The 13,714-nt window shown below is 36.3% G+C and overlaps 1 protein-coding gene across 3 annotated transcripts in view; it reads left to right on the top strand.

Annotated features, from left to right (window-relative positions):
* Positions 1-13,714, top strand: part of ROBO2 (roundabout guidance receptor 2) — a 576,432-nt gene that overhangs the window by 440,785 nt on the left and 121,933 nt on the right. For all 3 annotated transcript variants that reach the window (XM_040980633.1, XM_040980632.1, XM_040980631.1), the window contains exon 6: positions 10,526-10,653. In XM_040980633.1, coding sequence (XP_040836567.1) covers positions 10,526-10,653 — 128 coding nt within the window. The remainder of the gene's footprint in view (positions 1-10,525; positions 10,654-13,714) is intronic.

Genomic DNA, 13,714 nt, shown 5'->3' with positions numbered 1-13,714 from the left:
AAAGGAGAGAGCATTTTGATTCTTCCACCACTTTATTCCAGGCAGAAAATCCCACAAAAAATGCAGAAATCTCCACAGCTTCGCAAGTGGTCAGTTTGAATTTTATGCAGAGTTTATAGAGCCTGTCCAGTAAAAATCAACTTCCTCAGTGGACAGAGACAATTATCAACTCAGTGCAGTAAGTGCAGTTCTATCTATGAAAACATTTCCGTCACATCATGTGCGCTCTGTGGATTCTTATCAACTTAATTCCTCTAATTCTGTTCTAAAATAATTTTTAAATTTAGGGTAATTTCTAGCCAAAGACCTGAAATTGAAACATATCTGCTATTCCAAATTTGTTGTCACTGTTTGTAGTCTATTTATAAAGCCAAATCTTCTTGAAAGAGTTTAAGCCAATGAGATAATTGCTTCTATAAGTGTGCACAACTCCATCACACCTGCAGAGAGAGAGAGACAGAGACAGAGAGATCTTCCAAAAGCTGATTCATTCCCCTGATATCTGTGACAGCCAGAGCTAGACCATGCCAATGCTAGTAACCAGGAGCTGCATATCAGTTTCCCATGGGGAGAGGTTGACGAAGGAGCCCATGTACTTTCCTAGGCACATAAGTAGGGAGTTGGGTTGGAAGCAGAGCATCCAGGACTTGAATTAATGCTCTGATATGGAGACAGTGTCTCCATTGACAGCTTGACTTGCTGCACCAAGATACTGGCCTCATGATTTTATTTCATCAACATATGCTCTTTTATTACAATGTATTTGTATGTTTTACCTTAAAGCTTTAACTGCCAATAAAATATGTTCTAATAATGTTCCTGCTAGTTGTTGCAAGGAGCAGAACATTGTATTAATTTCATTTGGACACAGCCATGAAAAAGCAGTAAAATTCGGATGTTTATTGGTTTGCTTTTATTTATTTGTTTGTTTGTTTGTTTATATCATTGGGACAGGGAACAAATGGTTCATTCCAAAACGAAATTCGACCAGTTATTTCTCTGTCAGGCTATTTTCTGGAGTGCCTGGGAAGCTGCTGTTTATTAGACTCTTACACAGCTGAGATCAGAAGTCAGACTCAGGAAAACTCTGATGGCATGGCAAATAAATGTCTGAGAAAGAGAGAATAAAGAATTTTAGAACCAGGGAGGAGATACCTTGAAAAATTATAGAGAAAATTTCAATGGATATAGATGATCACACCAAAAAAATTAAGTTCCTATCAAAATGACCTGAAGCTCCCTACCAAGGTTAACAAGGGATGAAAATGACAGAGGATGGGGACTGAAGTGGGAGCAAGGACAGTAGGCTGTGAACTGAAGTGTTGACCACACATTGGCCGAGAAAAATTGATCTTTGAAGCACCTCAACCATTCCCGCCATAGGAGCAGAAGATGGATGAGAGAGCAGGATTTGGAGAATCGCCAAGATGCTTTGGAGTTAAAAAGTGGAAGAGGGTTTGGGCTGCAAGATGGCTGAACTCCTCTGGAAGGGCCCCTTGCCAGATGGTCTGCATTCAGCATCTCTGACAGTGGTTCCCAGCCTGGTCTTTTGGACCAAGTTCTCCTATTAGCTGAAATCTGCAATTTGTCTCAGTGCCATGCAGGTGTTTTTAAACATTGGTTTTGGTTCTTTTTTGCAGCAGAGGGTTGCTGTGGTTTGTTCGTTTTTTAGTTTGAAAATACCATTCTCTCTCAACTATGCTGAAAGCAGAAACTCCTTTTGTTGTTGGAGGCTACATCCTAGGACCTGCAAGGTTACCTGAAACCAGGCACATTACAAAACGCCCCCTACAATGTTTTCCTTACACATATGTAACTATGACAAAGTTGAACTTAGTAAGAGATTAACAATAGTGGATAATTTTAAATAGACCTATTATAATAATAGACTGTCATGAAAGTAGCATGAATGTAATCTCTTTTCTCTGAAAACCAAGACAAATATTAATATTTTTTGAACAAGGTTACAAATAGGAAGCAAAACTTAAGAGAAATGGGAAACACGTATACAATAGTTAGTTTCTATGAGTCAAGCTGACATGAGGGAAACAATTTAGAACTGGAGGATACTGTTAAGAAGAGTAATGTGTCAGAATTCAAGAATAATGTAAGCATGTATGTGATTATTTAAGAAAGGCTTAGAATGTCACCATATTTCAAGTTCCATTTTGGCTTTCTCGAGACTTCTAGAAGAGCACAGCAGGTTCAATTTAGGGAATCGTTTGCCATTTACTGTTTTCCTGTAAGTCTAATCATTCAGGACTTTCATTTCCTTTCCTTTTCCAATAATGTTACAACAGCTGACACTCATTTTAAAGGATAGTCCCCACTCATACATCTCTTAGCTCCCCTGCCCAGACCTAGCTTCTGATCCTTGAATGGTTCAGGATTTATTTCATCCAAAATGTGAACATTACCTGCAGTGTAATTGTAGTGAGAACAAAAAGATGTAGGGATGGAAACAGATTTAGAAGATAACTCAATCTACATTTTCCATTAACTTATTAGAGTAATGCAGTTATTCTTTGGTTTCCAAGCTAAAATATAATATACAATCTGATTATTACGTACATCTTAAATATTAAAGATGAAGAATATATAAGCGAGAGTTAGGTTGCCAAGAAATGCTTATCTAATTCTTAATAACAGTATCAGACATGATTCGTAGGAAGATTTTGTTGGATAGAATGATTGCTTCGAAAAAAATCGAGATATTTCCATTTTCAATTGTTAAGTGTAAAATACACAAAAAAATTTTTTTTGGTTTTATGCATAAGTGCCATGTCTAAAGGTTTCATTGGGAGTTATTCAAATGCTCTATAGTTAATAAGGACAGATATCACCTCCCAAGTCTTTAACAGATGAATTTCCATGGCTCTATCATCATACCGTGGCATGGATTTTAGGCGTGTCTGAAAAACATCAAAAAATGATTCAAAATGTAAATCTAATAAACTTTGTGCCCTAAAAACTTTCATGTTGAAAGCACAGCAACAGAATGTATGGAGTTTTCATAAAGCTCAGTAATGTGGTGTGTAGTGAATTATGGAACTAAGGATGACCAATCATTGCAGACATTGTTTTCTCCCCGAAAAGGGACTAACAGTGCAGGGTAGTGATCCGCTGTCTAGATTGGGTGAAATATTTTCAAAATTGAAAATAAACTTTTCCACTTTAAAAAGGAAAGAAAAAAGCATTTACTCACATCGACATTAAAGGTACCCTGTTTCCATTCATAGCTTTTATTCTTGGCCTAATTAATGATTAATAAAGCAGATGCATGCTAACATTTTAAGTGTTAATTCAAAACACTTGTTCTAGTACCAGTGCCAGCAATCTTACAATAACAAGTCATAGATGTTCTCAAAACTAGAAATGTTGAGAAAGTAAACTTCATTTCATGAAAAACAAAGGCACTTTTGAGACGAGAATGACTATTCAGGAAGTTTCATGGAGTTTTCATGTAATTCAAACAAGGTGACGAGGGACACAGACTTGAATTGATCATGGCAAGATTCCAGGTCATAAAATAAGTTCCAATTTTCTTCATTTATTCTTCTTTCAAATTCCATGACTATTGGAGAAGGCTTCAGAGTGTCTAATTACCTGAATAATATTCATAAAGCAGAAAATCTGTAAAAATAACTACCCTCGTGGCTTAACCTATATGGATAGTTTCACAGTATAACTCATGAATGAATTGTGTTATGTTATAAAATTTTTCCATTTTTTCAGTCCTGTTTGATAGTTTCAAAGTAAACTTAGGTTTACACAAAAATTTCCCTACTAAAAATGAGCCAATTTTCATGAACAAGAAGTAAAGTTATAATCATTTGAATTAGGAAACAATTTTAGAATGTGGAATTTTCTTTCTTGAAAATGAATAACATTTTTTTGAAGCATTTTGAAGATGATTCACTAAGATCACAAACAAACAGAAACTTGCCTGCAAACTCTTGTTTCAAGTATTAAAATAAATTTATTTTAGCCGAACAGATGGTAATGCTTTTTAACACAATCCAGTTTCCTTTTTCTTTTTTTTTTTCTCCCGTTGAGAAAATAAAACCCACACATAGCCAGTGCTTCTACTCCCACTTTGTCACAGCTGGTTACCAATCAATCTCAATTCACGGTACAGTGACGATAGCACATGTTGTCTGAGGGCTAGATCTGATTGGGTTGCACTTTTCAGCAATGTTTCATATCAGGAAAAATAAGGTGTCCCTGTGGTAGGGACTGTCAGCACACGATTGTACTACTGTCATTAATCAAACCTGGCAACCACGACTGCATTTATATAAACTTGAGAATGGCAGATTTCACAGTAAAAATCGTCCGGTTTCTATTAGAATTTCCTCATTACTAAGGCTTTCTCATCTGCTGGGCTTTTCTTCCTATTGGTTAAAGTCAGCAATATCTCATACATGGTGATCGCATGTGATTTGAAACCACATTACAAAGACATTATTTTGTGCCAAAATGTGTTTAAGTTGTTTAAAATATATTCTTAATTATTTAAAGAAAGCTGTCAATTATGACCAAAATTTAAACATGTTTGATTATTTAATAAGAAAGTAATGTTTGCATGTATCAGTAAAAAACACTTCTGATCCCACAAGTTCACAGATCTTAACATAATATTTTAAAATGATTAGGATAATTTGTGAAGGTATTGAAACTATGGAAACAAAATTGGTATTCCTACTCGACTAACGCATTCACACAGAGAAAAATGCACACGTATTATGAAATGGAAGAAGTGTTTTACTTTTATTGCAAAAAAATAAATAAATAAGGATTGAAAGTGGTAGTTCAGCACTTAATACATTTTCTGGGACACCTGCATTCCCTATCAAATTCATGGGTTCAAATCCCCACAGGACTTCCAATCCAGCTTCCTGCTAATGTACACCCTGGAAAGCAAGTTAATGACTCAACCTACCCACGTGGGAGAACCTGATGGAATTCTGGCTGCTGTGGGTGTTTAGGGGAGTGAAATAGCCAATGGAAGCTCTCTCTCCTTTTCTGTCTTAAAAACGTGGATAAAATTTAAAGCAAAAATTTTAAATACATGTACTTAGATTTTTACTTGACACAACTTTCTTAGCACATACTTCAGTAAAATCTTGTTTATAAACAGGCATTTTTTCTGTAATGGTTATTGCGAAAATGTGTTAAACATTTTGAACATCACAATGATCTCTTTAAATGTAAGATGTCATAATTCATAGCTTTTCATATCACTTTGCCAGTATTTTTTTTTCAAGTAAGAAAACATGAGCATTTTCCTGGTTGTGCAGTGCATTGATGTAGAGCTTCAACGATATCACCATTAAGCATGCACCAAAATACCAAGAAAGGAATGAGATCACATTTATTGAACACGTGGAAATATTTGATATGTAATTACTGTCAAATACATTGCTTTCAAAGACAAATCATTGGCTCAAGAAAAACTTGGAGAGAGAAGAGATTGGTGGTTGATACTTTTATCATGTCATATCTGTTGACTTGAAGACCTTCTTATGTTGAACACTGAAAAGGCACCATGAGATTCAAGGCAGAGAGTTAGACTGTGCTGTAATGATTTTGGAAGGAAAAATGGGGCCTCTAGTTGTAACAGAGAGAATTGGAGAATTTAAAGTAAGTTAAAGCTTGAGAGACAGTGGAGGGCATAACTTCTATCACTCAGTAAGAGAAAGCATCTTTGAAGAAACTTTATTTGATCGAACCTGGAGGCAATGAGGTTAACATGAGAATGCTGAGAGGAGCTTTCCAAGAATTTGTTCATTTTTCAGATGAAGACCTTGTAGCAACTGCCTACTTAAGCCAAGCAAGACAGGGAAGATCCATGAGACTAGACTAGGGTGAAAATGAAATTGGAGAGATCAGTAAGAGCCAGTTTACCTATAGCTTTGAACATCAGAAAGAAATAGATTTTATTTTCAGTGACTGCAGTAAGAGCCTTTAGATAGTTTCAAAGAGTGGAGAGATATAATCAGAATTATCAGAGAATTTTGGACTGATGCTTTCAATGTTTCTCTAAACTCTTCAGTTATATAGCTACCATACTACTATGTGGGTGGTTGTTGTTGGGAATATTTTACCTAAGAATGAGATAATTCATAAAAAGGTCCCAGTGTAAAAGGCTTTGTTGCTGCATAAAGTAAATTTCTGTGTTTGACACAGGTGATGGTGTTTTTGGAAGGGAGTTTTGGAAGAAATATTTTGTTGTCATACATAGAAGATCTAATGCTGGTTATGCAAAGTGTAGCTAAAGGGATGATTGGTTGTATATTGCTTACAGGATTCAAGTTTTGATGGATCGTTGCATCAAGGGAGAATGTAATTGTTTTCTTTATCTTTAATCATGTAAATTAGGATTAATAATGTTGATAATATGTGCAGACTTAAATCTGGCAAATTTTTATTTATTCAAAAGGCTGAATGACAGAGAAAGAAAGAGACAGTGAGAAAGAGATTTTCCACTCACTAACTTATTCCTCCAAATGTCTGTAACAGCTAAGACCAGGTCTAAGTCAGGTGCCAGAAACTCAATCTATTCCTTCCATGTGGATGACAGGAACCCAATTATTTGGGTCACTATCTATGGCTTTGCATTCCATTAACAGGTAGCTGGATCAGAAACACATGGAGTAGCTGGGATCCCAAACAGAGACTTGCTTCTTTTTACCACAGTGTCCAACCCTGGATTTTATTTTTAATTACAACATCTACGTTTGGTAGAATAGTGTAGCATTAGGACCTTGTAGCAATTGTTTCTAATCAGGGAGACGCAGAATATGGATGTCTGAAACATGTGCATGTCAAATTTCAGGAATAAAAAACTAACCTGGAGAAAGTCTCCAATATTTAGGTAAATTTAAATATTTAAATATTCTGTGGCATTTAAGTAAATTTGCTTAAGTAACTTTCGTTTTAATTACTATTTATTTTTACTTTTGATAATGTTAACCTATTAGAGCAGGGTGGAAACGGTCAAGGGTTAAGGGAAAGTGGGTTAGACTACTATTGTCCAAATTTTCATTTTCCTTTTCCTGTATCTGGGGGAGGGGGAGAGGGAAGATAAAGGGAGAAGCCACACCTAGCCTGCCAACCAACTCTCCTTGTGGATGGGGAACATCCACCAAAACATCATCCCATGGTCTCCAATGTGGAGCATATTCTGAGGTTTCTGCTTAAGTGGTTTTGATAATTCTGAAATGCTGTTGATCTTGCTAATGCATTGATGAGGAATCCTTCCAAGGTTCATTGCTAACATAGTCCAACTTAGAGTCTCTGTTTGTCCAGATATTTGTTGTAAACTCTTGGCTGGGGGTAGCTGTCCTTTTTGTTCTGCCCTTCTTTATTTATTACTGCATCAGATATCCATAACAGGCCCCAATGGACTGCCATGCCCTCCATGTGGATCTGAGCATGCTATCCACTGCTCTTTTTTAGTCATTTAGGAGGTCCAGTTCTGACACATGCACTCCACAGTAAGTCCAGAAATTCTGCAATTCTCCCAATGGTTGGAGTTCTGAGTCCAGCCTGAGGTTATCCCAGACCTGACTCTTGTTTGTATTTGCCAGTATCTGGTCTGGCTCAGCCTGACTCCCACATCAGCCAATGCACACCCTGGTTGCAATTGCTGGGTCAATTCTGTCTCCAGCTCCATCTCTTACAGAAGCCAGATACTTTGACCCAGACCAACCCAGCCCACTCCACACTTAACCCTCACAGTTCCCACAGTACACGAGTGGGAACTGCAATGTAGTAAGAGTGACCCACAATAACCCTCACCAGACCCACCCCCAACTCTGATCCCTGTGCTTGCCAGTATATACAGCAGACTGGTTCAATCTGTCTCACATCTCACTCAGCTCTCTGACATGTCATTTATCCTTCATGAAATTGTCAGATAAATATTTGTTAGATAGTATAAATATTTATTGAACAGATAAATGTCTGCATATTTAAGTATATTAATTCTATTTCTATCCCATTTTTGTAAGGGGCTTTTTAAACTTCTTTTTTATTAATATTTTCATTTTATGGAGCAGTTAAGTAGGCCCTGTGTTTTCCCTTCATCCATCCTCAAGTTTTCTCCCTACACACTGAGTAGTACTACTGTATTATTACTTTAGTATAGTTCTTCATGCACAGTCATATGTCCATCATTGTGGGCATAGACAATAGCAGAGAATCCAGCATTCTATTGTCAAGATCTAGTTAGCAGTTTCATTAACAGTGTCTTATATATCATAAGTAAGCATTTAAAATTAAACCAATGATTTCTGTGCAGTAATAGATTAGCAGGGCATTATAATGGAAGGCTTCAAACAGCAATCTTCATTGAGTCTCTGCTAATGATTTATGGCATAAAAAGTAAGCAGAAATGTAAAGCAAACACACACACAAAGATAGAACTATGGAATTAAAGGGTGGAGGAGCCCAGGTAGTAAGTTTAGTTGGCACTCTAGTGGCATATTGTCATGTAAACCCTTATGAAAATGAAAGTACGTGGGCATAATAATAATTTTAAAAAAAGAGAAGAGTGGGGAAAATGGAAAAAAAGAACATGAAAGTACTACTACAAAGTCTGTATCTTGGACTTCACTACAATTAAGTTGTGCTGTTCTTTTTGCTAAAGATAGAAGTACAAGACATCAGATTATAGTAGTTTTAAACACAAACCCCATAGGGTCTATGATGTAATGAAACAATGGAAAATCAAGGCTAATTCTGAACAGAAAGAAGCAATTAAAATAATAACTTGAAAGCAGAAAAAACTTGGCTTTGTCAGAGGGAGAAATACAATGTGACCAATCTGAAGCAATTGCAAAACATCTTTCAGTAAAGCCACTAGTGAAATATCAGAGGCAGACATAATAAAAGAATGGAAAAAGCTTCATTATTTATGTGATTGCAATTTCCTAATTTCTAATTCTCCTAGATGTATAATCCCAGAAAATTCATGGTAACATTTTAAAATTTTTCTTGAATCTTTTTGTGAATCGACTTGTTAACAAAATGAAATTGAGATAATACATATGTGTGCCGATATTTTCAAACAATAGTGCTTTGTCAAATATAGATTTGAATATTTGTCAAACAAATTTATAGGAATTTTATGATACTAGAGTTTTAATGATTTTGTAACTTTTAAGATCTATATGAGAGAAGCTGAAAATGTTTTCTTTCAGTTATTACTTAGGGTACTTACCTAATTTTCTGTTGAACTATGGTATTTGTGCTTTGTATGTGTTGAATTGTTTACTTATTAGAGCCGGTTAGCCTTTGACTATAAGATAGAATAGAAATATGTTAACTAAAAAGTGAAATATTAAATTAAAAAAGAAAATTAAATGTGATTATATTGTCCCAATGCTCAAAAGAACATTGATGGTTTATTTTTTATTTTTTTTTAATTTTTTTTAAAGATTTATTTTTATTATTTTTTCATTGGAAAGGCGGATATACAGAGAGGAGAGACAGAGAGGAAGATCTTCCGTCCGGTGATTCACTCCCCAAGTGAGCGCAACGGGCTGATACTATGCCGATCCGAAGCCAGGAGCCTCTTCTGGGTCTCCCACGCGGGTGCAGGGTCCCAAGGCTTTGGGCCGTCCTAGACTGCTTTCCCAGGCCACAGGCAGGGAGCTGGAAGGGAAGCGGGGCCGCCGGGATTAGAACCAGCGCCCATATGGGATCCCGGGTGTGCAAGGCGAGGACCTTTAACCACTTGCACCACCGCGCCGGGCCCAACATTGATGGTTTATAGCAGTTATATTGGTAGCAGTTATACTTAATAAAATGCTGAATATAAAATAAAAAATTACAAATAAAACAGGTTTGTGAACGCATTTTAAATTACAAAAATAGAAAATAAATCACTAAGAAAAACTTTTGATAAATGGTAGAAGCTAAGACCCCTTTTAGGATGCATGGCCCACATCCAAGTACCTGCATTCAATTTTTTTCTGTAGTTCCTGATCCCAGCTCATTGCCAAGGCACAACTGAGCAGGTAGGAGGTGAAGACTCAAATTATTGCATCATTGCCACTACATGGGGGAACTAGGCTGGGATTCCCCCACTCCTTGCTTTGGCTCAGGTCCAGCAGTGGTCATTCCAGGCCTTTGGAAAGGCAACCAGAGGGCAGGGGCCCACTATCCCCGACTGCATGTCCCTCCTTTCCCGCAGTGACTACATATTTAAAATAAATAAATAGAAACTGCCCAAAGGAAAGTTGTGGTGCAAATATGTTTGAGAATTCCAAAGGGGCAAGCATTGTACACATTTACCAAATGTAGGTCATTGGTAAGCAAGAGCTAGGGATAAATTGTTAAATTCATGAGTTTTATTATTTAATTGAAATAATTATACTTGTTTACCAGTCACTGAAATCATTGTACTGATATGGTTGAACATTTTATCTGTATGTCTTGTGTTAATTTAGGCAGCATATTGACATTATTCTTTTTAAAATTAAGCTAAGTTAATAAAACCATTTCTCTTTCGACACAGGTATGACATCAGGGATGATTACACGCTGAGAATTAAGAAGGCCATGAGCACAGATGAAGGCACGTACCTGTGCATTGCTGAGAACCGAGTGGGAAAGGTGGAGTCCTCCGCCACCCTCACCGTCCGAGGTAAGTTGCTCAAGAGGTGAAAGGTTATTGAACCAGAAGATTGATATTTGCTAAGATTGGTAAGTGAACTCACAAGGAAAAGATCAGATGATACGTTTTATTAAGCACTATATATAAATGCCTAGATTTTACTTTCTATCACTTATTGAAGTAAAATCACCACCATGTTTCATTTCCAGATGGTGATTGAAAGGGCTCCATTCTAAGTTGTAGATTGTAGTATACATGGAGTACAGTAAAATGGCTTACATTTCTGAAGACTTTTACATTCTTTTTCTTTTGAAATTCTTTTTCTTTTGTTACTTTAAATCTTTTTTTTAACATTCTGGAAATCAATCTAAAAAAAAAATAACGCCCCCAAATGTAAAAAAAAATGGACAGAGGAGCTGTGGCATTGAGGTAATCTAATTTAGGGAGTGAGTTACAAAGTTCATTTCCCTTAAATAATTGAAATTGCCACTTTTGTAAGAACTTTGACTTCCTGGGTGTCATACATTTTCTCAATCATAGGTTCATGTTCATTTGTAGACTCTCTGGATTTGCTTATGAAAGAGAACATTGCAGTCCCACACTTCTGAATTATCTTCCTGGTGGTGCATGTTGATCACATGACGTAAACGATAGAGTCCTAGTTACCAAGTCTTCCCATGCAGACAGCTACATTTACTATTGCCAAATAGAATTACTCATGGCATGCTTCACTGATAGAAAACTTCAGAGATAGCTAAGTTCAACCTTGGTTCAGTCTTTAAATCCTGCTTCTGTTCGCAATTGTGCCTCTTCGTGCTAACCTAAAAGATTAGAATATTGGCCACAACCTTTCATCCATGTCTCAGTTCCATCTCTACCCATTTAGTTGTACCTCTTAGCCTTGGTCAGCTTTGCTCCCAGGGCTTTTTTGTCTAAGACTGGGAGAAGGGTTGGGGGAGGCAGTGGGGGAAGAGGATGGTTAGAGTTGCAAGAAATGGGTCGGGGATTCTCTGGTTGCTCCTCTTTCTGGTAAGAAAAAAAAAATGACATTTACCACACTTATATTTGGACTTCAATTCATGGAAAATTTATTTGTCCCCAGTTAACTGTTAAGAGACAGAAGCACTGGATACCTAGGAAAATATTGACACATTTCATAATTCTCAGTTACTCCTTTTCTATTCCACCTAATCTATTTTTCTCTTTATCAGCCACCCTAAAGTGAATTTAGGTATAAAAAAAATGTAGACAAATTGGAAACCTAATTGCTTAAAAGTATTTTCACTACTGGTAGGTTAACAGGTGAGAAAGGGCTGTGAATGCATATTGGAATTGAAGGTGTATACTGCTTACACATGACCAAATTTTTACAGCCTTGATAAGTCCCTGAGCATACTTGACTTAATCCGCATTCCCTGTGTGTGCTTGTGGCACCCTGGTTAAACTGACTCTTGAGATAACAGGCCGCCCATGTCAGAGTATATAGTTCAAGTTACAGCCAATCCACTTCTCCTGTGAATGACGAGCGTTAGATGCAGCGAAAGGTAGTTCTAGCGGATGAGTCCCTGGCAACTAAGAGGGAGAACTAAATGAGTTCCAAGCTTCTAGTTTTAGCCTGGCCCAGTCTTGGCTGCTTAAGCATTTGGAAGAGTAAACTAGTAGATGAAAGAGCCCTTTCCATTCTTCTCTTTCTCTCTCCTGTGTCTTTTTCTAATGCTTTCTCTGCACATTCTTTTATTTGTTTGTCTTTAACAGGGCAGCCTTTTTTTTTTTAATAATTCACTTAAATTACCTCCAAAGTTTCCGTGTGTGTGTGTGTGTGTGTGTCAGAGAGAGGCAGAGAAGAAAACAAGCTAGTGCAAAACAAGCAACCAGAAATGTCCCATTCAAAAATTATTTGCTGACTAAACAAACTAGGAATGAGAAAATGTGAGCCACTGTTTTCAGAAGCAGCAGGTTCCTTTTACACTTGAACGCTTGGATGCATGGGACGTGAAATGATCTGTTTGTTTTAAGAGCTTTGCCAACTAATTGTTTTCATAATTTGTTGAAAGTTCCATGCTTACCCTTTGCTTTAACAATCTATGCTCCTCATGCATTTGTTTTAAGCAAACTAATGGAAAGCATTTTTCTTTTTAAAACTATATTTTCTTTAAATCTGCAAATACTATAGTGTATATTTCTTACTGTACCCCATTGATGGATTAGAATATTCTAGGTAGTATGTGTTTATCACTCATTTAAGACTGGAAATGAAAAACAGGGCTAAATAAAAAAAAAACCTCTGTAATATAATATATGTTGGACTAAAATGTTTTTAACATTTTTCACCATTAGGAAAAGCAGTTGGGATTTCTCATGCTAAGAGGTTAATAGGGGGAAAATGCTATTATCTGCGACTTATGTATTTTTTTCTGGGCTCATTTTTCTATGCACATAAATGAAGTGTTTAGCCTTTATCTGGATTGTTTTATTACAACAAGGTCAACTGACCCAAGAGGCCATGTCCATTTTCTTCCATTTAATGTGGGGACACAGTTTAGTTTAATTTGCTGATTTTGAAAATACCCACCTGCGTTTTTCTTTTTCTTTTCTTTTTTTTTTTTTTTTTAGGATAAAATGTTGCTATGTGACAAAGACGAGAAGGTTTATTGGGATGCTTCTGCTAAAATATCATAATAGTCCCTAAAGTCAATTGCAAAAAGATAAGGGAGTTTTATAGTCACAATGTGAAAAAATTGTGGCAGTTTCACTTTTTTTTAAAACTGTGGGACATATAGGTTGTAAATAAAGCTGAATGTGAAGTTATTTTTTTGTTGACTTGGCAAAAGCAAAATTAAAAACAATAGTAGTCAACAGCCAAGTTGCTTTATATTATATTCAAATAATTCACTAATAGAAATTTTAAAATATCTCAGAAATAATTATAACTATTTTAAATTATTTAAATGGCTCTGCATAGTAAGGGTTACAATGAAACTTTCCAGGGAAGTACAGATTTGGTTTTTCGGAAATTATATATTAAGGTAAAAGAGAAAGAAATTGCAACAGTTAGGCCCAGGAACAATTTTGCAGTCTTTTGTTTTGCCTT

Source organism: Ochotona curzoniae, unplaced genomic scaffold, assembly GCF_017591425.1.
Source record: "Ochotona curzoniae isolate NIBS_2020 unplaced genomic scaffold, NIBS_Ocur_1.0 contig_3498, whole genome shotgun sequence".
Lineage (NCBI taxonomy): Eukaryota > Metazoa > Chordata > Mammalia > Lagomorpha > Ochotonidae > Ochotona > Ochotona curzoniae.
The sequence above is the reverse complement of the archived record's forward strand: the minus strand, read 5'-3'. Positions and strand labels throughout refer to the sequence as shown.